Raw genomic sequence first — 25,980 nt, 5'->3', positions numbered from 1 at the left:
GTGGCAAAGGAAGCTTTCCATCTCTGAGGTTATGACCCTGACTTACATTTAGCTACTCAGCAAGCTCAGAAGATCAAAGAACCACTTCCTCTTAAGGAATCCAATAGAGGAGTTTCACTATCAATGTGAGACTCCAAACATCCTAAGTCCACAGATAAAAATAAATAAATAAAATGTTAAAGAGTCGCTCAGTCATGTCCGACTCTTTGGGACCCCATGGACTGTAGCCCACCAGGCTTCTCTGTCCATGGGATTTCCCAGGCAAGAATACTGGAGTTGGTTGTCATTTCCTTCTCCAGGGGATCTTCCCCACCCAGCGAAGGACCCACATCTCCTGCATTGGCAGGTGGCTTCTCCACCACTGAGCCACGTGGGAAGCTCTGTGTGGATTGGGTCAAGAATGCTATTTTAAATAGTATGCATGGAATTTTTGTTATATAAAGTAACTATTGCACAGTTGCAATATATAAATTCTTAGGGAACAGTAAAGGAGTAACATTTTAACAAAGAATCATAAAGGTTACGTCCCACATTTCAGAAAGCTGCTGCTGCTAAGTCGCTTCAGTCGTGTCCGACTCTGTGCGACCCCATAGACGGCAGCCCACCAGGCTTCCCAATCCCCGGGATTCTCCAGGCAAGAACACTGGAGTGGGTTGCCATTTCCTTCTCCAATGCATGAAAGTGAAAAGTGAAAGTGAAGTCGCTCAGTCATGTCTGACTCTTAGCGACCCCATGGACTGCAGCCCATCAGGCTCCTCTGTCCATGGGATTTTCCAGGGAAGAGTACTGGAGTGGGTTGCCATTGCCTTCTCCATTCAGAAAGCTATGTCCCACCTTTCAGGTGGTAGCTAGTGGTAAAGAATTCACCTGCCAATGCAGGAAACACAAGAGACACAGGTTCCATCCCTGGGTTGGGAAGATCACCTGGAAAAGAAAACAGCAACCCACTCCAGTATTTCTGCCTGGGAAATCCCATGGACAGAGGAGCTTGGTGGGCTACAGTCCATGGGGACGCAGAGCACTGGACACGATTGAGCACTGGGGCACCTTTCAGAAAAATTACTACATACATACTATATATATTGGCACGTTATGTAAAAATTAATATTTAACATACAAAAAAATTCAAATCTATATATTTCTACAACCCTTAGTTTTGTCAAAATATGTAACACAGTCTCCCCACGGCTCAGGTTTTCACATTTTTCCTTATACTATTTTTAAAACCACTCCATTTTCTGACTTATCTACTTCTCTCTTTGCAACACATCTCCAATTTATTTATGTTTATTATTAGATTCTTGCTCAAACAAACTGGGCTTCCCTGGTGGCTCAGATGGTAAAGAATCTGCCTGCAATGCAGGAGTCTGGGTTCAACACCTGGATCAGGAAGATATCCTGGAGAAGGGAATGGCTACCCTCTCCAGTGTTTTTGCCGGGAAAATCCCATGGTCAAAGGAGACTGGTGTGCTACAGTCCATGGGGTTGCAAAGAGTTTCACATGAGAGCATATAATACACAAACTGGAAGATGTTGAGAGCAATGTGAGTATCAATTCTATAGATTTATATATTTGATATCTGTGTCAATTTTGTACATATACAATGCAAGGAACAAATCAAGACATTAATTATCCAGTTTATAAATGGATAAAGCACCTCTCTTACACTGCCTTTATTAGGTCATTTAACTGCACATTTATGTTTCCAGAAAGCCAAGAAGGGAAAACCCTTCCACTTTTGTAACCAGTGGGTACTCTAATAAACATCACTCTCTGGAAAAAAAAAAAAAAAACTACTCTCTAAAATGGAGTTATCTGTGGATTTCAATTATGCATGCAGTCCACAGTTTCCAATAAAGCAGGTAATCCAGCAATAATGTGTTAGTTATAATATTAACAAAGCAATGGTGTGTACCTTGTTAAATTTTTCTAAAAGAATGTCTGGCATTTTTACATTACTATATGTAATATGGCTCTACAACTCCTTAATAAAATATCTGGTTTACTTATACAGCAAAGAAACCACATAGTCAAAGAAAAACAGCTAATAAAGGTAATGATGTTATCACAGAATGATTAGTATCAAAAAGAACCAAAAAGAAAAAAGCAACCACCATATATACGATTGAATATACCTACCTGTTGAATTTTGAATTGCGTGTTGGTGATTCTGCACCTCTTAAAAGTTGTCTAAAATACTTAAAAAATAATTATGATTTATTAAACCAGTACTTGATATTGAATATGCTATTTTACCTTACTACTTACAAGTTTAAAGAAAATATTACTTAAATCAAGTGAATACAATCACAGTCAAATGGAGTAAGGATTAAGATATTGCAAATGGAGGTATTCAAACCATCTGATTTCTACTAGTAGGTAAACAACATACATACAAAAATGGGGTTTCCCCATCACCACTACAAAGCCACTCAGATATATGGAAAATCAAATAGACCAATTAGGTAGCAATCTACTAGCCACATACACAAACATGGTTTTGATATTAAGAAATAATATTATCAGTTTCTAACCTTCTGCATTGGAAGGTGGCTTAAATTATGTAGTGGCTTAAATTAAATTATGTAGTGCAAAACAGCATTTAATTAACTACATTTTATTTTTCTATTTATTATTTGAATTACTCATGCAATGATATCAAAGCAACTAATAAGTTTTAAAGAAAAATCTTCACACGACATTAATATTCTGACTTACCTCATCACTGTGGCAAAACATAGGAGTAAACACATTTTCCAAGAGAGAAAGTACATGTTCATAAGCTTCAAAAAGACATCTCATAGTTTGAAGTTTCACAACATCTATATATGGGCCTTCAGCAACTGTTAAAAAAATTATATTGCAAAAATTATTTATGAAAAGCATAAATACATTATATATTAGTTTAAAATTCATTACAGTGAAAGAGCAAACAAACAACACTAAAACTGTTTTGCAGAAAATCCACTGTAAGGTGCAGATCACACCAGAATGAAGAATTAGAACAACCTAGCCAGTTCTGGCAAGTATTATTTATGTGAACTGTGAATAAGTTTCTTCATCACAGCTTTCATCTTGTTAGTAAAATGGGATAATGCCTGCCTGTGTATCTCACACAGCTGTTGCAATAAACAGGAATACATCAGAAAACTCTGAAAAGAGTAAAAGAACTACAGACAACAGAATTCATCCTCATCTTTTACTTACTTTTTTGAATCTCTTCTACAATGAAGGGATCAAATCGAATTTTGTCAACACTTTCATCTAAACAATATGTTTTATAAATCTTTTGTAACTCTTCATGAAGAGACAGCATTTCGTCATTTGATAACTCTGGTCGTAAAATTCTGTCATTGAATTCCTCTAGCAAATTCAGAAAGGAAAAAAAAAAAGATTTTCATAGAGTAAAACTATTCAGTGAAAACTTTAGGCTCTCAGTCTAACTGTAATGAATATCAAAAGTGGCAAGTATGAGTAGTCTATTCATCATTTTAAGTTTTTAAAAAAATTTTAATTGGGAGCAATAAAACAACTACTGAGATGAAAGAGAAGTTAAACAATGAAATATAATATATACCAACATAAAATGTGTAAATATTAGCCTAGTAACATAAATCTTCTAAAACTTAGAATAATAAACATGTTTGTAAAATTCTCTTTAAGAAACATATTGGATTAATTTCTTATACCAAGGGTCTTTAATATTCTGAAACCTGATTCACCAAATAATAGTGAAAACTAAGGCTCTTTTTAGTCCCAGTCAATGTTTTTAAACAATGTTTCTTTCCATCAAGGAAGCTGTAGACTAGTGACAGGGCTCAGAGTCTGAACAAATCAATTTTTTCTAAAGAGACAGAAGACAGCATTAAAAAACCCAAAATACTGACTGCCTTTTTTATTACAAGAGGTAATATGGAGCTTACCCCTTAATTCTTAATTATCGAAACTGAAACACAAAGAGAAAAGGAGCTTTTCTTTAAAAAAGAATAAGAAAAAACTAGAACAGAACATATGAGATCTTTGGAATGATAGCAAATTCATAAAATTGGAATCTCAAAAAGGAGAGGAAAAAATCAGGCACAGTATTTGAAGAGATAACAGCCAAGCATCTTCTAAAATGTTGAAAACCACCAACCTACATATCTAAGATTCCTAGGAAAATCCAAGCAGAATAAACTTTTTAAAAACTACACATTACAGTTAAATTGCTGAAACCCCAAACACAAAAAGAAAACTGCAAAATCAGGGAGAAAAGAATATATATAGGGAAACAAACATAAGAATGGAAGCTAATTTCTCCTTAGAAACAATGGCGCTGCTCAAAAGACAATGAAAAAATGACATAAAATGCTGAAAGAAAAAAAAATAACCTGAAATTTTTATTTGGTGAGAATATCTTTTTAAAATGAATACAAAATAACACCTTTTCAGACAGACAAGAGGTAAGAGAATTTACCTCCAGCAGAATGGTGCTATAAGAAATGTAATAAAAAACATTTATTTCAGCAGAAGGAAAATGATACAGAAACTGGCTCTGCAGAAAAAGAATAAAGGCCACCAAAAAAGTAAATTTGCCGGTAACTATCAAGGCCAAAATATGTGTGCATGCATGTGTGTGTTAAGACTGTTGCTTAAGGAAGAAAAAGCAACGCACTGTGGAGTTTCATAGCCTACACAGAATTGAACTATATAGTAACAGTCACATCAGACAATAAGGGAACAAACTGAGGTATACTGAGGTTCTTACACTGTTTCTGAAACAGTAAAATATATGTTTAAATGAAAACTGTGATAAATGAAGGATGATGATCATTGAGCAACCACTAAAAAAAATAAGAAAATGTCAACAGAGGAGACAAAATACTGAAAAATGCTCAAGTAATTCAAAGAAAGGTAGGAAAACATTTAAAAAAAATACATGGAACAAATACAAAACACCAAGACCAAAGACCTAATAATAAATATGCAATAATTATACTAAGTGTAAATGTACTATAACCCCCAATTAGAGAATAAAGATTATCAAACTCACTTTTTTTAAAGCAATATTCAGCTATGTGGTATTTATAATAAATGTTGAATTCTTTAATTATATAGAAAAAGGTAATACAATGCAAACCCAAGAGTAAAGATAGTATAACTATATATTAATATCAAACAAAGTAGACTTCAAGACAGAGAATTACCAGAGATAAAGAAGAGCATTTTATAGTGATAAAAGGATAGATTCATTAACAATCTTAAATGTCTCTGCACCTAATAATGAAGCTTGAAATAGATGAAAAAAAAATTAATAACTAAAGGGAGAAATAGCAAATCCATTAAGAAATCAAAAGCCATCAATTTAATCTAAATAATATTTACAGGACACCACCCAACACAGCAAAATAGATGTTCTTCTCACATGTACATGGAATATTCATACAGATCATATGGATGGGCCATAAAACAAGTTTCAATCAATTTCAAAGGACTGAAATCACACCAAATATGTTGTCTGATCAGGACAGTATTAAATCAGAAATCAATCACAATAAGATATCTCAAAAACCCCCAAATTTTGGAAATTTAGCAATACATTTCAAAATAACCCAAGGGTCAAAGGATAAACCACAGGAAAATTTTAAAATATTTCAAACTAAATGACTATAAAAAGCACAGCATATCAAAAATCTTAGAATTCAGTTATAGCAACTCATAGAAATTTATAGTTTTAAGTGCTTATATTAAGAAAGAAGAAATGTATACAAATTAATCATCAGTGCTTTCACCTTAAGAAACCAAAAGTACACACTAATCGCAAGGTAAGAAGAAAGGAAATAATAAATATGAAAGCTAAAACTTAGCAAATCAAAAATATTTCAAAACTTTATAAACCACTAGAAAGTACAAATTAGCAATAAAGAGGGGATATCACTACAGCTCCATAATAAAAGAATATTAGGAATAACTTGGTGATTAAATAGGGTGCTGAGATGCACTAAAAGCATTTTAAAAATCCACTGTTCATTCATGATAAAAATTCTCAGCAAACAATAAACAGAAGGAAATATTCTCTCTTGTAAAGGAGATCTACCAGGAAAACCCAGGCTAATATTATACATAATAGTGTAACACTAAATGATTCCCCCGTAAAGCAAGGATGTAAGCTCTCACCACTCAGATTCAACACCACACTGAAGGTCCTAGCCATTACAGTAGGGGCAGGAAAAAGAAATAAGATGTAAACATCACAAAGGAAAAAGTAAAACTGTGTATTCACAGATGACATGATTGTGTGTGCAGAAAATCCTAAGGCAATCTACAAAAAAGCTATTAGAACTAGTAAGTAAACTTAGTAATGTCACAGGATACAAAATCAGTATGCAATAAATCAATTCTATTTCTGTATATAAGCAACAAAAAAATTTAACAAGTTATTTTAAATACCACATTCAAATAAATCCAAAAATAAAGATCCACAGTGATAACTATGAAACACTTTTATTGAGAGAAATTAAGAATGAAATGAATGAAAAAAATACGCCCTATTCATGTACTGGAAATCTAAACACTGTTGAGATGTCATTACTCCCCAAGTTGAGCTACAGATTTAATACCACCCCAATTAAAACATTGAAGCAGGTTGTGTATGTGGATGAAGGGGTAGGATTATCAGTCTGATTGTAAACTTTATATAGAAATGCAAAGAACTTAAAATAACTAAGGACAGTCTTTAAAAAGAACTAAGTGGGAAGCCTTAAACCACTTGATTGCAAAACTTACTTAGTCAAAGTAATCAAGACTGTATTAGTATTAGTCGCTCAGTCGTACCCAACTCTTTGCGACCCCATGGACTGCAGCCCACCAGGCTCCACTGTCCATGAGATTTTCCAGGCAAGGATACTGGAGTGGGTTGCCATTTCCTTCACCAGGGGACCTTCCCAACCCAGGGTTCGAACCCTGGTCTCCTACACTGTAGGTAGATTCTTTACTGACTAAGCTACAAGGGAAGCCCCAATCAAGACTGTGGTATCGGCCAAAAAAAGTAGACATATGGATCAATGGAAAAGAATATAACCGAGAAACAGACCCACATATGGTCAAAAGGTTTGTCAAAGATGCCCAAGTAATTCAAGATGGGAATGAAACGTCTCTTCAAAAAATGGATACTGGAAAAACTGTATATCTATACAGGGGGAAAATGAACCTCCACCCCTACCTAATACCAACCTAAAAATTATTTCAAGATAGATCACAAACCTGTATATAAAATATAATAACTATAACACACCTAGAGAAAAACAGGCAAACATCACCTTGACTAAAGATAGGTGAAGGCTTAAAAAAGTCTTTTGGAAGTCTCAGAAAGCACTAAGCATAAAATTAAAAATTGATACACTGAATTTCATCAAAATTTAAAAGTTCTGCTCATCAAGAGACACTATTCCAAAAATAAAAAGACAAACCATTGTCTGAAAGAAAGTCTTTGTAATACTTATATCTGACAAAAAGACTCATATCTAGAATATTTAAAGAACTACTGAAATTTCTGACAAAAGGAAAAACAATTCAGTAAGAAACAGGCAAAAGACAGCAATTCCACAAAGATATTCAAATAGTCAATAAGCACATGACAAAGTATTCATCTCTGTTAACCATTAGAGAAGTGCAAATTAAAAGCAGAACAAAATTCTACCATATACCAACTAAAACGGCTAAAATTAAAAAGATAAACACCACCAAATTTTTATAAAGTTGAGGCACAACCAGAACTCTCTTACCCTGCTGGTGGAGTAAAATAGTACATACAACCCTCTGGAAAACAATTTGGCAGCTTCTTATAAAATTAAACATATATCTACCTTGTGACACAGCAATTATACTTCTAGTTCTTAAATACATGCTCAACAGAAAGCCCTGTACAAGAATGTGCACAGCAGCTTTACTCATAATAGCCCCAGAGTGGAAGCAGTCCAGATACCCACCTAGAGGAGAATGAATGAAGAAAGTGTGGCACCCTCATACAAAAGAACACTACTTCACAATAAAAAAGAACAAACTACTCATCTACACAATAACATGAATCAATCTTAAACAGCATCATCCTGAATCAATGAAGTCAGGCTCCAAAAGTACATCCTATGAGCTTCCATCTATATAAGGAAACTGTACAGGAGAAACCAATCTGTGGTCAAAAAAATGAGATCAGTGACTGCTCTGGCAGGAGTGGGAGCAGGAAAGCATCAGCTGGGAAGGGCTCTCAGGGAACCTTCCGGGGTGATGAAAATCTTCCTGATCTCAGTAAAGGTGTAGGTTATATGGAGTGCAGATTTGTTAGAGCAATTGCATATTTAAATTCTATTTGTTTTGCTGTGTAAAATACACCTCAATTTGTTTTCATTATATATTTTAAAAAATTAGGTGCATTAAAAAAACTAATCTTTTCAGAGTCCATATAGTGCCTCAAAATCCAATAGCACAAGATGTTATAGAACTTCTAGTCAAAATAGAACATTTTTATATTTGATTACTTAATCAAAATAATTCTTAACAAAAACTGTGACAAAATGCTCATGACCAGGTCTTTAACACAATTTCATTACTCTAAATTTTTAGTAGTTTTTTTTCCTGCTAAGAGCACTTGGTTGAAGTCAGTTAAAGATTATGTTCCAATGTGGAAAGGAGTAGACACTGGCAACTACAACATTAGATCTGATCTGAATTGTCAAGTATATGACAAAGTTTAACAATGACTTTAGTAAAGTACACAGGTAAGCCTCACCCACAGTCAGACAAATCTGCAACACGTGCACTGCTCCTTCTTGCTTCAGAAAGTTCATAAACCGAAACAAGAGATCTTGCTGCTCTCTGATTTGCTTCAATTCTAACTTCAGCACCTTGATACAACATGGGAGGAGGAGTAAGTTAGAGCTATATAAATACGTGATAAAATTGTTTATATCAAAAGTATGTTATTTCTGAAAATACTTACAGATGGTTTTTTATTTCTAGGTTCTGCAAATTTCTGCAAGAATGGAACTAAAGGGGAAGGCGGTTCAGTCGCTTTTTCAGGCTTTGAAGAGAGAATTAATTCAGTCAAGTGTCATTTGATTGGTATGTATCAAACTTCAATGCAATCTGAAATATTTTCTAACATGTTCAATACTCACTGGACTGTCATCTATGAAGATGATAAGCAAATGATTCACAGTATCCTAATGGAAAATAATAAACATAGATCAAAATAATTTCATTAGTGTATTCTGCCCTGAATTCTGAAAGCTTCTATCAGACTGTGAAAGTTTCTGGAAAAATGACAAAACAGAGCAGTGGCAAAGCATCTGTACTTTTGTAACACCGAAGAACTTTTTTAAAAAATCTACAATACAGGGTTCTCAACTTTTGTGGAAATGGAAAAAGAAAAGTAATTCTGACTTTGGCATTCAAAATGCTTATAAATTATCCCTATTTCTTCAAAACCTTACTGGATCAAAAGTAAAAGCAACTCAACTATCCATCAATAGATGAATGAACAAAATGTGACATATATCTATAATGAAATACTACTCAGCCTTGAAAAGAAAGGGAATTCTGATCTATGCTGCAACATGAATGAACCTTGATGATATTATACTATGTAAAATAAGCCAGATGCTGCATCACTCCACTCATCTAAGGTAACCAGAGTAGTCAAGTTCACAGAGACAGAAAACAGTCAGGAAGCAGAGTTGCCAGGCGTTAGGAGGAATGGAGAATTACTGTTTATATGGGTGCAGAATTTAGATTTTGTAAGATAAAAAGAGTTCTGGAGACAAGCTATGGTTATGGTTGCTCAACAATGTGAAATGTGCTTAATACCACTGAACTGTACATGTAATTTAAGATGGTAAATTTTACTTTACATGCATTTTAGCACAATTAAAGAAAAAATTTTTTTTAAATCTTACTGGATCAGCTAGGAAATCCAAAGAAGGGAGGAACACCGAACCAGAGAGAATCTCTCTTAAAAGTAAGGTCAGAGATCTGGAAAAAAGAACAATATTGTACATATTTAGTGACTTACATCAGCTCTCACGTGGGAATCTTGTTAATATGACTATGATTCAGGAGATCTGGGGTCTGCCTTGAGAGTCTGCCATCTCTAACAAGCCACCAACTAATGCTCACACTATTGGTTCAGAGACCACATCTGGATTTCTTAACTGGTTAAAAGGAATACTATTAACAGGGAAAAAGCATTTCCTCGGCAGGAGGAACTTGAGTAAGCATTAGAAAAACTCTACTTCAGAATATTACAATGTTACATGTAACAAATTAATAAGTAAAACTAATTTTAATAGTATAATTATTGTGTGACTATAATATTTAAATTAATAAAGCCATTTTTTAAACTTTTATTTTAAATATTTTAAATTTAAAATAAAGTAATATTTAAAGTGTACCACCAAGAATAAGCCATGGTTGGACATACTGCACAGCACAGGGAAATATAGCTATTATTTTATAATAACTCTAAATAGAGTACTTTCTTGGTGGCTCAGACAGTAAAGCGTCTGCCTCCAATGCAGGAGACCCGGGTTCAATCCCTGAGTCAGGAAGATTTCCTGGAGAAGGCAATGGCAACCCACTCCAGTATTCTTGCCTGGAAAATCCCACGGACGGAGGAAGCTGGTAGGCTACAGTCCATGGGGTCGCAAGGAGTCGAACACGACTGAGCGACTTCACTTTCACTTTCTTTCACTAAACAGAGTGTAATATATGAAAATACTGAAGCACTATGTTATCTGAAAATAGTACTATAAATTAACTATAATTCAATTAAAGTAAATAAATAAAATAAACCATGGTCCTTATCTCTAAGGATCATAAAGATAAGAGCAACAAAGGAACTTTATGGAATAATCTAAACATGCTCTTATAGGAACAAAGGAGGCTGGATGGACTAAATGACCTTTAACTATACTTTCCAAACTTAGCTGTATAATTTATCCAAAGTGTTTCTGCCAATGAGTCTCAATATGCATGTCTTTTCAAAGGAACACCAAGGATGTAACACAGTATAATGATATCAAGTAAGAAACTTAATTTTTATGTTTATCTTTGATTTCCCAAGATCAGCTTCTAGGAAAAAACTGTTAGCAATACAATATATCATGAACGTTCAGTGCCTAAAATGGTATTTTAGGACCTAATAAATTTTATTTCTTAAATGGAAAATTTTTCACATCATAGGATAACCTCAAGTTTTAGTGTATTCCTATTATGATCAAAAACAGCAATATACACATGGCATGGTATGTAAATACTGCTATGACATTTTCCAGTCTTATTTATACCTGCAGTCTGTTGCTTTAGGAGGTAAAATATAAGGAAAAAGTAGTTCGGTAAGTTTCCTTAAATAATGTAATTCATCTCTTCGACTCCTCAAAGCCACATGAAGCTCTGGACCATATTCTTCTAAAGCAGCTTGCTGTAAAAACTCTGTATTTTCTACTATAAATACAAATAAGAAATAAACATTGGAAGAAGTTAACAGCATTAAATAACCTCAGCCATTTCCACTAACAAACAGAAAATAATTTAACATAGCCATTCCTTTCTTAACCTTTCTTTCTTTCCAATATGTATTCTACTGGTAAACTTTTCCACAAAAAGAAAGTAAAGAAGGTAATTTTCCTCTTTGCTGGAAGTTTTTAATTTATTCAAAATGAACTGATAAAAAAAGTCCTTTCACCCTTGGTAAACAAAATTTTAAACTCAGGTCATTACAAATTATATTAAAAGCAAAAGTTTTAAGTGGAAAAAACTAAATAAAACATCTTCCAGCACACACAAAGCTTTAGTTATCAAACATTACATCTTATTCATCCTCTGCAAGTATTAAAAAATCCATCTTAAAGCTCTCTATTATCTCTTCTTTCACATCAAAATCAATCAGGTAACCCTTTAAACTAATTATAGAATAGAAACGGGCTTCCTTGGTTAAGCTCTGCATCTTCTGCCCATAGTACAGGACAGAAAAGGTATAGAACTGTACACAGTGGGAGTCCATGAAGTTAGATTACTTACTAAATGTTAACTGATGATAGAAGTTACACTAACAGAAGGTTTCCTTAAAGGCCAAGCACTAAACTAATACTTCAAAACTTAAAAATAATTGTATTGTCAATTCTTTTTTACAGACCTCAAAAGAGCAGGAGAAAAAGAAGTCACGATTTCCCCCTATCTGCACTCTGGGCCAAGTTTTAAAATCATGAAGTCTGTGAAGGGAATCTTAACTCTAATTTAATGGCATTTATTTTATACTATTTACTTCTATTTTTATTGAGAGAATGCAAGCATATTTACAAAAAAAAAAAAGCTAATATATACATTCCAAAGGTGTGAAGGTAAATGAATGTTACCTGCACCAGAGGTGTAAAAGCAGGACTGACAAAGATGGATGTGGTTTTCATACAAACCACGTTCATGCATTTTATTTTATAATTATACAATTGTTTACCAAGCATTCTGCCCCAAGTATTCGGGGTACAGGTCTTTTAAAAATTTATATCATAAACAGGAATTTAAAATAAGAAGACTAAGCTATGCTATAAACTCCAGTTCTACTTACTAACTGATGATCTTACATAATATAATCCCTTTGAGCCTCAGTTTTCCCCTCCGTAAACAGTCATTAAATAGATAACACTGAAAAGATTCCATGTAAAATGTACAAGTAATTATAATATTTGATGCTATTAAGCATTTACACATAATATATAAATTGAATCACTAGACTGGACTCTACTCAAATGTGAGATTTTTGTAGTCTTAGCTAATGAAAGAATTTAAAAATCAGGCAGAAGATAAAAACATGTGGAGTAAGAAAACCTTAATACAAGTACAAGCAAAATATAGATGCTGAAAAACAGGGTATGAATTAAACTCCACTAATCACCAGTATACCTCCTGCCTAATCAATGGAGTTTTCAGACCACGAAAGGAAGTTTTCAGAATCCATGACAAAAAGACTCCTTTAGGATGAAAAGACTGATATAATAAGGCCCTTCAACTACTACTGAATTTAAATTAAACCAAGGCTTCTAATGTATGTATTTTCAACATGTCTAAGGATGACAGAAGTAATTACATAGAAAACCTCTTTGCAATTCCTACTTTCAAGAGGCAGATAAGGAGAGAACACCAAGAGAGTAAAAATGTGTATGGATAAAGAGGCTAACCTTTAATTACTTCCTGAGTATACAAAATTGTGTAGCAAAAAATATTTAGAGAACAAATGCATGCATGGAAGAGAAGAAAAATCAAAACCCGGAAAATCTGACAAGTCTAATTCACCGTTAGAACATTTAGAACACCAGAACCTTTGGACAAACTGGAATCCTCCTAATACTTAGGTCTTTTAATTTTATGGACTTCATTAATTACTAATACAATGTCATTAATGAATCCAATCTAGCATTTTATGGTGATTTTGTAATTGAGGACCATTTGTCACATGAACAGTGGTAGCAAACTAGCAACCCTTCTCTTGCGAAGACTAAAGGATAAATTTCAGCACTCTCAGAAACAAAACAACTTGGAGATTTTATTAAACTGATCAATTCAACTAAAAGTAAAAAGATGAGTCCATTTATTTATATCCTGAGTTCAAAGTGTTTGTCTTTATAGCAAAATTAAGACCATATTAAAAATAATTTTCCCACACAAAAACTTGCACACAAGTGACCAAGATGTCCTTGAAAAAGTGAATAGATAACTGTAGCACATCTAGACAACAGAATGTAATTGAGCACTAAAAAGAAATCAGTTATCCAGCCACAGAAGACATGGAGAACCCTTAAATGCATAATTCTAAATGAAAGAAAGCAGTCTGGAAAGGCTACAGTATGATTCCATTTATGGAATTTATGACATTTGGAAAAGGGAAAACTGTAGAAAGAGCAAAAAGATCAGTGGTAGTCAGGGGCTCCTGAAGGAAAGAGAGAGGGATAAACAGGTGAAACACAGGGGATATGGGGGCAGTGAAACACTCAGTATGATACTGTGATGATAAATACATGACATTAACCATTTGTCAAAATACACAGAATGTACAAGAAGAGTAAAACCCTAATGAAAACTATGGACTTTGTTAACAATGTATCAATACTGGCATATCAACTGTAACAAATGTACCAACCAAGGCAAGGCATTAATAATCGGGAAGGGGGGAAATACATGGGAATCTCTAAAATATCTGCTCAATTTTTCTATAAACTTAAAACTACTCTAAAAACTAAAATTTACTAATTAAAAAAACACATTTTCCATATTTTTTTCTGTCAGTAAAGTACCCTTAACAGAATGGCTACAATTTTCTGGTATGATTTTGCCAGTGAAAGGACAACAATTTTAAAAGTTAATTTTTTTTTGTTGTTTAACATTTAAACTACATACATTTAAACTTTTCTACTTTTAAACTACATTGAAGGTAAAACTTCTTAATTGTTATATAAGACAAAAACACAAGAGCTTAAACATGCAATCTGAACTGGTTCTCGTACCTGAGGAATGATTTATACCAAATGATAAGTAAACTAATAATTTAACTTCCACTCTACCTAGAACACAATTTCCTCAAATATACTGTGATTATATGAATTGATGTTATATGAGAAGGGAAAATTGGTTCCACGCTCAAATGAGTCTAGGATGCTCCGGGTTATACAAAGTTAAAGCTATATCTTTGCTGCAAGACTCCTGAGAGGCTTTGGACTGCTAATACTTACTGGTAATTTCCAGAAGAGGAATACCATACACGGTAATTACCAGTCTCACAAAGAACTAAATATAGAGCATATAAGTAATTTTGCTTAAAAAGTATATTTCAACTTGATCTAAGAGTAAGAAAAGCCCCAAAGGAAGATTTCATTTGTTCAATCAGCAAACATTTGATGAATATATATTATGTATACATCATGACGGTATAAAGCCCAGGACATATGTGGGAAACTGAAAAGAGGTCATCCTAGCTAAAGTATAATACATATTGAAGGACAAGATCAAACCACTTAACTACACAGGAAAGGATTTAAATATAAGACAGTTTTGACTCTACAGCAGTCACTAATTTTTTTTTTTAAAGTAGGGAGGTAACAGGATTGTGGTATTGTGAAATTAACATAGTAACAGTATACAGGATAGGCCTGGTCAAATTGAAATCATTAAGGAAAAAGGAGAGAAGACATGTGAGAGATACCACAAAGGAAGTAATGAAGGCAAAGGATCCATTAAAAAAAAAAAAGACAAGGTTCATCAATAATATACCTAACAATTAATGACTGTACTTTAATTTTCATAGATTCTTGAGTTCACACAATCACTTGTATTATTAATAAATTACCGAAAAGGATTTCAGTTAAAACAAAAACTCACAGCATTTATGAATATATCACTTAATTTATCAGTACTCAGATATTTAGGGTGAAAGTTGGCATATAAAAACAAAATCACTCAAATTTCAGAGCAGGAAATTGTATTACCTTTCTGACTGGCTTTAACAATCACTTCTATATGCTTCATTGCTGCTTTTAATAGTTTCTTGGTGATAATAGATGGAATATCCACCTAGAAAAATTCAACATTAAAATAAAAACTTTTAAAATAATTTATCTCTAAGTTACAATGGCAGGAACACTATATCTAAGACACTGGGACATAAGATCTTAAAAATTAGCTGTACTGAATGAAGTAAGTCAGAAAGAGAAAAATAAATGTCGTGTATTAACACATATATATGGAATTAGAAAGACAGTACTGATGAACCTATTTGCAGGGCAGCAATGGAGACACAGACATGGAGAAAGACTTATGGACATGGGGTCTGGGGAAGAAAGGAGAGGGTGGGACAGAGGGAGAGAGTAACACGGAAACATATACACTGCTGCTGCTGCTATGTCACTTTAGTCATGTCTGACTGTGCGACCCCAGATGGCAGCCCACCAGGCTCCCCCGTCCCTGGGAGTCTCCAGGCAAGAATATTGGAGTGGGTTGCCATTTTCTTCTCCAACGCATGCATGCATGCTAAGTCACTTCAGTCATGTCTGACTCTATGCGACCCTATGGACAGCAGCCCACCAGGCTCCTCTGTCCACAGGATTCTCCAGGCAAGAATACTGGAGTGGGCTGCCATTTCCTTCTCTGAACATATCCACTTCCATACGTGAATTAGACAGCCAATGGGAATTTGCTATATGACTCAGGGAACTCAAACCAGGGCTCTGCAACAACCTAGAAGGGTGGGATATGAATGGGATTATCAAGAGGGAAGGGATATATGTATAGCTAGGGCTGATTCATGTTGATGTTTGGCAGAAATCAACACAATATTGTAAAGCAATTATCCTTCAATTAAAAATAAATTTTAAAAAAATTAGTTATATTATTAGGAATCTTTCAAAAATATAACTTAAAAGCACTTTACAGTCTTAGACCACATTGATTATAACTTCAGACAGTTTTACTACCACAATAATGAAAATATACCTTAACAGGCATACCTTATACACTAAATTTTTCTCATGAAATTAGTGTCTTTATTCTTGACTTATTACTTTAATGTATTTGTTCTAAATGTATTCAAGAAAAAAAAATGTCAAGCAGCTTATCATTCCTTTGAGGTTATAAATTTGTGTTAACTAAGGCTGCTTGAAAATAAACTTTTCATTCAGATTACAAGACAAATCCTGGTTTCAAGATATATGGCAACATTCTATTTTGGAATAATACTAAGTTTCATTTTTCCCCACAGACAATTTTCAACTTAAAGATTGGAAACTGTAGTGACTAGGGTAGGTTAGTAAGAGAGAATTAGAAGCGTACATGAATACACATAAAAGAGACAGAAAATAAAATAACTTAAAAAAAAAAAGTCTTGTGAATTAAGTAAATCACCAAAAAGCATGTTTATTAGACTTTAACAGGGTTATCTGCCATCACAAAGCTCAACACATTACATTCTCCCTTTATCAAAGGCATGAGAAAATTGCATCCCAACAGTGTTATTTTGTGTTAACTTTTCAATTCTTTTTAAATTCCTCATTAAGGAAGAGGGAAAACATCACAGCCTGATAAATCTATTAAGTCTAATGACTCAGAAGCCCCCAATATTAGTGATTTACTAGTAAAACCCAGAGCAGTTTATAGGTATCTTTCAGCTATGAATATCAAACATGTTCAAAAAGGGGCTATGTTTCTGCTAGCAATATGCCTTTTTGCAAAATAACATTACTCTTCATTTACCCCTGCCCTCTTGGTACTTAGTGATTATAAATTAGTTCCATTAATTGTCAAATAAACAAGATGTCTTTGTTTTCAAATATTCTGTAAAATCTCATCTTCTGAGAATACACATGAAAATTTTCACTTGCAAGTTCTATTTTAGAAACTTCAGGTCAAAGTCAAAATGAATAAAACAATGAGTTTGTCACTAAACTTCGATTTAAAAAAAAACACTGTGGACCTTAAATGATTGTCTTCTTTATCCCCAAACCCCCAAGGTACATTATTCAGGTAATGTTACCAAGGATAGAACACTGTACTAGGAATAACATGACCCAGGCCTAATCCTCTGCCCATCAATTACCTCTGATACTCTGACATAGAGTATTACTAACTTTCTACAAAATGAGTATGATAAAGACACACTTATCTTCCAGGACAGTATGCAGATGAAATGAAAAGAAAAAAACATATAGCATAACAATCCAGAAAGTGGAAAAAATATTTGGAAATCATATATCTGATCAAGGAAATCCAGAATAGATAATAAACTCTTACATCTCAGTAATTAAAAGACAAATAACTCAGTTTAAAACATGGACAAAAAAATTTGAATATACATTTCTCCCCCCAAAAAAGATATACAAATGGCCAATAAGCATCCAAGAAGATTCTCAACATCATCAGCCATGAAGTGAAGTGAAAGTCGCTCAGTCATGTCTGACTCAATGCGACCCCATGGACTAGACAGTCCATGGAATTCTCCAGGCCAGAATACTGGAGTGGGTAACCTTTCCCTTCTCCAAGGGATCTTCCAAACCCAGGGATCGAATCCAGGTCTCCCACATTGCAGGCAGAGTCTTTACCAGCTGAGCCACAAAGGAAGCCCAAGAATACTGGAGTGGGTAGCCTATCTCTTCTCCAGGGGATCTTCCCAACCCAGAAATTGAACCAGAGTCTCCTGCATTGCAGGCGGATTCTTTACCAATTGAGCTATCAGGGAAGCCCCATCAGCCACAGGGAAAAGCAAATCAATGCCACAGTGAGATACGACTTCACATCCATTAGCACGGTTAGAATCAAAAAGTGAAATAATAATTAGTTATGGCAAGGATGTGGAGAAATCAAGACACTCATACACTGCTGGTGGCAATGGAAAATGGTGCAGTCATTTAGGAAAACAGTTTTTTGACAGTTTCTTAAAAAAATGGTTTAAACATAAACCATTTAACCCAGTAATTACATTTGTAGGTAAAATCAAAAGAAAGGAAAACAAATATTCTATACACATTCTCCCCGCAAAAAACTTGTACACAAACCCTATGGTGGCATTATTCACAATGGCCAAAAGGTAGAAACAATCCAAATGTCCACGACTGACAGATGGATAAACAAAATGTGATATATCCATACAACGGAATATTATTCAGACATAAAAAAGAATAAGTACTGATACAGGTACAACAGGACAACATGAATGGACCTCAAAAATATTATGCAAAGTGAAAACAAACAATCACAAACATTATACTAAATGAAAGCAAGTAATCACAAAAACTATAGAAAGGATTTCATAGTTAACATGTACTATATTCAACCAACCAACAATCTTGTCATTGGACATCAGTTTTCCTTTTCAGTCTTCCTTATTATAAGGTATACTGCAATGAATCTTTGAATATACATGTTTCCCCTCTATTTCTTTAAAATATACTAAAAAAATGGAATTATATTTGAGAGTACAGACATTTTTAAGTCTTTCAATGAAGATTACCAAACCCCCTAACAGGGTGAAGAGTTATATCAATTTGAACATGCTTTGCCTGTTTCTCTACAATCACCAGTGCTAAACACTATCATTCTTTTTTCTTTCCCAACCTGATAGGCAAAAGAATAGTATCTCATTAAAAGACAACATATTTTCAAATATTAACTGGCACTTTTATATTTTCCTTTTGGGAACTACTTATTCATAATTTTTTGCATATGTTTGCTACAGTGGTTGATTTTATTGGTCATTTCTCAAATAGGTATAGCAACATTTAACAAGAATTTATCTTTATTTATTACTGGCAGAGACACAGATCACTAATTTATTATTAATATATTCAATATATAGAACTGACAAGGCAGTAGACAAGTACTTGTGTCTACAGCCAACAAAATTAAGTGTATATATATGGCTTGAAATTTTTTTAAAACATCATAATCATTACAATGTATTCAGTAAATTCATCTAACAAGAACATGACTTTTTTTTCTACAGTTGTCTTTTTATCTCTAACTGCTAAAAACCAAGATATCCAAACATTAAAGAAAGCAAAATTGATCAATTAATCAATAGTAATCCATTTATCTCAATCTAAAAAAATTAAAGGTGAAGAACAAAGCAAATACATATAGTGTGCGTGCTAAGTTGCTTCAGTCATGTACAATTCTTTGCCACCCCATGGACTCTAAGCCCACCAGGTTCCTCTGTCCATGGGATTCTCCAGGCAAGAATAGTGGAGTGGGTTGCCATTTCCTTCTCCAACATATAGTATAGAAATTCCCAAATTTCTCATTATAAATATATACCTTGTGAATCCTTCGAATTAAGACGGATGCAAAAAACCGTAATATAATTCTCAGTTCATCAACAAAGGACTCATCATCTGTTACATCCCTTCAATTGAAAAGAAAAACAAGCCTTTAGAAGTTCAAAGAAATACAGCTTCCCTTTCTAGAAACCAAGAGAAGTCCAGAACTGACTCTTTTCCCATTTACTTATGCTATTTTTTAACAAACAATGCATTATATTATGGAACAGAAGAACAAAGAAGAAAATTAAAATCTCCCATAATTCTAGTACATAATTATTAACTAAATTATTGTATAGATTTCCCTGTAGACATTCATGTGTATGTAATCACATGTTTAAGATTTTTAAGATCATTTTCTAAATATCATCAAAGATATATCTAAAAAATAATTTTGAAAAGAAACAGAATTACATAGAAAAGTTCAATTAAATATTTATAGATTAATAATATAAACTAATTCTAAAAGTAAGAAAAAAAAGTGTGTGTTCTATTTGAAAAAGAAAATAAATTGAAACTCAAAATGTTTTTAAATAGAAATTTTGACAAACTTTTCCTGAATTTTCCTATAGCCTGAGGTCCCTAGAAGAATTAGAACACTTTCCTAATCCAAGGCAAGAAAGAAAGGTATGTATAATCATAATTTTCTGAACTAGAAGATGATGCTCTTAAGTCCCTTGGTAGAATAAAGAAGATAATTTTGTATCAATCATGGTTGCCACTATTAACTCCAAGGAAGGGAATATCATAGCATCAATAGCTATACAGGATACACACTAAAAAATACAGCCAGATTTTGTCTGAAAAGTTATAATGTGGGGGCGGGGTGGGGATGGGGTGGCAGTCAGGGAGTTTCACAACAGGATTCATTTTATAAAAGGCCTCACAATCAATTTACTTAAATGACAAATGCCCCATGTTTAAGATAGATGCCAATGTATATAAGCTATAAATGCAAAAATAACATATTAAATGAGTATTAAATTTGTTTTAATCCACTATAGATCAACTCAACTACTAGCATTTTTTTTCCCCCCAGCCACATTACTCAGTTTGTGGAATCAGTTCCCTGACCAGGGACTGAACCCAGGCCCATGGCAGTGAAAGCGTTAAGTCCTAGCCACTGGAAACCAGGGAAGCCGCCTACTGGCATTTTTAAATTAGGAAATTCAAAATATACTGAATCATTCTAACATTAGGGGAGATATAATTAAATATTATAAGTCATATAGGTGTAAGTGTTCAAATATATAACTAAGTACATGATGCTTATGTAAGGGAGTATATGTTTTATTAAATGATTTCTGATTGTCAAATCAGACTTTTTTTTCCCCACAGATCTAGAGCATTTTCCATATTCCATTGAGCATAGGGGGATTTGTACATTAGTATCAGATACCAAAAACAAAGCTCCTCTGGAACATTAATTTTCCAGGAAGTCTACTGAAATTAACTTTCAGTTTAATGAAATACCTGAATAAAAATTTTTTCTCTAAATGTACAACTAATTCAAGTGTAAAAAGTGCATACAAAATGATAAATCACTACAATTAGGAGTCATAAGAAACTGTACAAGTTACTGTTTTTTCAAAAAGTAGCCTAGGGTTTTTTCCTCTTTGCTATCACTAAATTGTTAATTGATTACCTACATCAATGGTTCTTAAGAGACCACTGTGCCTCCCAGGTAAATCTGGCAATCTCTGAAGACATTTTTGGTGATCACAACTAAGGAGAACAAGGAGTGCCACCAGCATTCACTGGGAAAAAGTCAGGGGTACATTAAATACCCTATAATGCACAGTACAGGTCCCCATAACAAAGAATTATGTGGCCAAAAATATCAATAGTGCCAACACTGAGAAATCACCATCTATACTAAAAATGTATCATTAGCACACTTAATGGGATCTTAAAGAAAGAACTTACCTGTACCAGGGGTAGACAAAGTTTTCCAACACTAATTCAAGAACCTGCATAAAAATTATTTTTTAAGAAAAATCAAGTTAATTAATTCTGGGAAAATAAACTCTCATACTAAGAAATATATAACAAAAACTAAGCTTAGTATCCCAAATATTGACCCCTAGTGTCATTCTTTTGCATGACAAAATGTCCATGTCGACTTCACATAGCTGTGATGATGAAAAGGGACATACGGGAAAACACTCTGAAAACAATAAAACTCCATTAAAAATAAAAATTACTATCAGAATGACACACACACTTTACGTCCATAATTTAAAAAAATTAAATCTAAATTGTTCCTGACTCTCAAGATTCAATGAACCAAAAAAATTATATGGAAAGAAGGAAAATAATAGGCTGGTCTTTTGCATTCCTAATGCCCTCTATAAGTCAGTATTCCCAGGATAAAATGAAAAAACAAATATATAAGACTTAGGGGACTTCCCTAGTTCTGGTGGTCCAGTGGTTAAACTCCGTACCCCCAATGCAGGGGGCACAAGTTTGATCTCTGGTCAGGGAACTAAGGAGTCAGTGGTTATCTTTCAAGGGAGGATAGACTAGAAGGGAGCATGAACAGGACTTCTGGGTGCTAAGATGTTTTTGTTTCTTGATCTGAGTGCTGGTATATGAATATGCTCAGCTTTGTGACAACTTTAAGTTATATCTAAAAAAGTTACAAAACAAAACAAAAGAAATCCTTGGTGTTAAACCTTCCATTTCTTGAGCCTGGGTGGAACAGTATAATTTTTAAAAGGACTTGCAACAGTGGGCATTAATTTTAAAAAGCACTAGGGAGGTAATGAAACAACATATCTAATCTGACTATATACCTTCTCTGGCCCAGTAATGAAGATTGTGGACTCTCTACATACTCAGGCAACAAGATTTGGATTTTTTATTACAAAAACTAAGCATCAGTGATATCAGCTGGAAAAATAAGATACACAGAGACAAGGTTAGGACACAGAGACAAGGTTAGGACACAGAGAGGAGACTAGAAAGCTTACCATTCAACATTTCATCTTACATTATTCCCCAAATAATCCAACCAGAAGTCCTACTGATTTTACCTCCTAGGTAGCTCTTTTCTACCTCTTCTCACCCCTATACATAGCCTCTAAATCAGTCTCCCTCCTTCCAAGTTAGCTCCCTTCCATCCTCCACAAAACTGCCAAAGTGATCTAAAATATGTATTTGACCACATCACTCACCTGCATGAAACCGTCAATATAACGAACCACACATCAAATTAAGAAAGGTGGAGCTGCACTGATTCTGAAAAGGCAAGAGAAAGCTGCATGCCAGCAGCTGTGACCTTCTACTTCCTTTTCACCTCCCACTATATCCTGTAGAGAATTGATGCTTTTGAACTGTGGTGTTGGAGAAGACTCTTTAGAGTCCCTTGGACTGCAAGGAGATCCAACTAGTCCATCCTAAAGGAGATCAGTCCTGAACATTCACTGGAAGGACTCATGCTGAAGCGGAAACTCAGTTACTTTGGCCACCTGATGTGAAGAACTGACTCATTGGAAAAGACCCTGATGCTGGGAAAGATTGAAGGCAGGAAGAGAAGGGGACAACAGAGGATGAGATGGTTGGATGGCATCACTGACTCAACGGACATGGGTTTCAGCAAGCTCCGAGAGTTGGTGATGGACAGGGAAGCCTGGCATGCTGCAGTCCATGGGGTCACAAACCATGGGGTCACAAAGAGTCAGACACAACTAAGCAACTGAACTGAACTAAACATCCCGTGAGTCACATCTGAAAACTCTAGTTACACAATTTGAAAATCACTGACATCTATGATCAATTAAACATCTTCAGCATGGCCTTTTAAGTCTTTTGATGATCTGATTTCCATACAGCGATATAAAAATTGGTTACGAACTAAAGCAGTCCTGCATTTTTGATTGAGTTCTGCTACCAGCCAGCTATACTTGAGAAAATTATTAAAATGCTCTAAACCCTAGGTTTGGTAACACCATCAAAAATAGCACCTACTTCATAGGTTACACGAATAATACAAGTACAGTGATTAGCACAATATCTACTATACAGTAAGTATTGAAAGTGTTAATCGCTCAGTCGTATCAGACTCTTTGCAACTCCATGGACTGTAGCCTGCCAGGGTCCCCTGTCCATGGAATTCTTCAGGCAAGAATACTGGAGTAGGTTGCCATTTCCTCCTCCAGGGGATCTTCCCTACCCAGGGATTGAACCTGGGTCTCCTGCACTGTTGGCAGATTCTTTACTGTCTGAACCACCAGGGGAAGCTATATAGTAAGTAACTGATAAACACTAGCTACTAGAGTATGGTCTCTTCGTTGCCCACATTCTCCTTCACATTTCATCCTCCAGCTTACAGAACTGTCCACCCGGTTTCAAAGCCTCTTTTTCCTTCCAAAAACTCTTTCCACACCCTGGAATACCCTTTCCTTTTTACTATCAGGCTTGCAAACATCTAGGTATACTTTCTGACTGCCCCTCTCTACAGTTATGCACTTCTTCCTCTGGACTAATGACATACCTTGTATGTTTCTTCCATAACTGACTGCATTACATTACACTGTGCCTGTCTGTTTATATGCCTACCTCCCCTCCTAGACCAAAGCTCCCAGAAGAAAAGAAGCATATTTTATTTTTTTATTCCTAGGACGTAGTCTAGTTCCTGCCTAAAGCAAGACCTCAGAAAATGGTTTTTAAATATTAGAGCTAATATTTACTCAACACCAATATGTTCCAGGCACTAGGTCAAAAATTACATAAGAAATAAAGTGTCAAAGTTTTTACAAAGAAATAAAGTGTCAAATTACTACAATTACTATTTCCCTAGAAGTCTTGTCTTCAGAAGACCTCAGATCAACACTCACAAATAGAAATATGTCAGCCACACATATAATTTCAAATTTTCTACTAACTACATTTAAAGAAAAATAAAAACAGGTGAAGTTAATTTTATTATCTATCTTATTTAACCCAATATACCCAAAATATTATCATTTTAACATATAATCAATATAAAATATATAATAGGATATTTTACATTTCTTTTTCCTTAAGAAGTTCTCAAAACCCAGTACATATTTTACATATATAGCACATCTCAATTAGGACTAATATATTTCAAGTATTTATTAACAGCCACATGTAGCTAGTTGCTACCACACTGGAAAGCACAGTCTTCAATCCAGGAATCTGGAGGATGAAAAAGAGCTTAGAGAAGAAATGGGAAAAGGAAAATGCCAATAATTTAGCATTTATGCAGCATACTTTTTAGCCAGCAGAGGATTCCAAGTGGGAAAAGTGACAATTAGGCAGGATTCAGATGTTTAATGCTACTCTTCAACTAATCAGCATTTAGTTTAATTCAGTACATATCTATCAGATACCAACAATACATCTGGCCCCTGCACTTGGTGCTGGGGACAAATGAGATCTATTCCCTGCCTTCAAGAATTTGACAGCTTTCTCAGATGGATGAAGAAAACAAGTCTCTCAAAGAAATAACTAAAACATGGTATATTACCAAAAGATACATACAAAATGTGACTGCCACAAAGAGATCACACTTCCTATTCCTATATTATGCAGAAACAGTGAAATGTATCCTGTTCTCTGCTCTATTCTGGTTATTTCTACTGCCATATTATAAAAAATGACTATTTCTTAAAGAGATAGATAGTAACTAGGTAAAACTATTTTCTTTGGCCAAAATGTTCATTTTTATTAGATATGGAATCAAAAAATACTTATGACTTACAATTCAAGTTGTGTAACAATCAACTATTTAACCAAGAATCAATTAGGCGGCATTTATTAAAATACTCCATGATTCCATTTCCCATTAAGTATCTAACATTTTTTGCTTGGGTATACACAGCAATATTAATTAAATCAGTTACCTCTGAGAGAGATGCATCAACCTTAGAAGAAATTTTCAGGTCTAGCCATGGCTGGTAGTTCTCAAGTAGCAAGGAAGGCCTAAAGAAAATCATACAGTTAAATTGCTTGAAACCCAAAGCTTAACGGAAAAGATCAACAAATTAAAAGTGTTTAACTTACCTATGTCGCTTACATTTCACCTTACCACAAACAGCACAGCTACGACCTTGAGGAAACAATTCCTGAAGTCCTAATTGCTAAAAAAGGGAAGTAGGGAGATTTGTCTTTACATTACACATCATATTT

General features: G+C 34.2%; 1 protein-coding gene across 4 annotated transcripts in view; it reads right to left on the bottom strand.

Moving 5' to 3' along the window:
* The window catches only part of SNX14 (sorting nexin 14), a 72,378-nt gene that overhangs the window by 29,290 nt on the left and 17,108 nt on the right, over positions 1 to 25,980 (bottom strand). For all 4 annotated transcript variants that reach the window (XM_018053176.1, XM_018053174.1, XM_018053175.1 and 1 more), the window contains 13 exons: positions 25,855 to 25,931; positions 25,695 to 25,773; positions 21,751 to 21,794; positions 19,823 to 19,910; positions 15,508 to 15,592; positions 11,320 to 11,476; positions 9,931 to 10,006; positions 9,154 to 9,198; positions 8,976 to 9,056; positions 8,766 to 8,880; positions 3,209 to 3,364; positions 2,720 to 2,844; positions 2,141 to 2,199 (listed from right to left, as the gene is read on the bottom strand). In XM_018053176.1, coding sequence (XP_017908665.1) covers positions 2,141 to 2,199; positions 2,720 to 2,844; positions 3,209 to 3,364; positions 8,766 to 8,880; positions 8,976 to 9,056; positions 9,154 to 9,198; positions 9,931 to 10,006; positions 11,320 to 11,476; positions 15,508 to 15,592; positions 19,823 to 19,910; positions 21,751 to 21,794; positions 25,695 to 25,773; positions 25,855 to 25,931 — 1,187 coding nt within the window. The remainder of the gene's footprint in view (positions 1 to 2,140; positions 2,200 to 2,719; positions 2,845 to 3,208; positions 3,365 to 8,765; positions 8,881 to 8,975; positions 9,057 to 9,153; positions 9,199 to 9,930; positions 10,007 to 11,319; positions 11,477 to 15,507; positions 15,593 to 19,822; positions 19,911 to 21,750; positions 21,795 to 25,694; positions 25,774 to 25,854; positions 25,932 to 25,980) is intronic.

The sequence above is a fragment of the Capra hircus genome, chromosome 9 (genome assembly GCF_001704415.2).
Source record: "Capra hircus breed San Clemente chromosome 9, ASM170441v1, whole genome shotgun sequence".
NCBI classification, from domain to species: domain Eukaryota; kingdom Metazoa; phylum Chordata; class Mammalia; order Artiodactyla; family Bovidae; genus Capra; species Capra hircus.
Note: the sequence above shows the minus strand (reverse complement) of the source record. Positions and strands in the feature narration are given on the sequence as shown.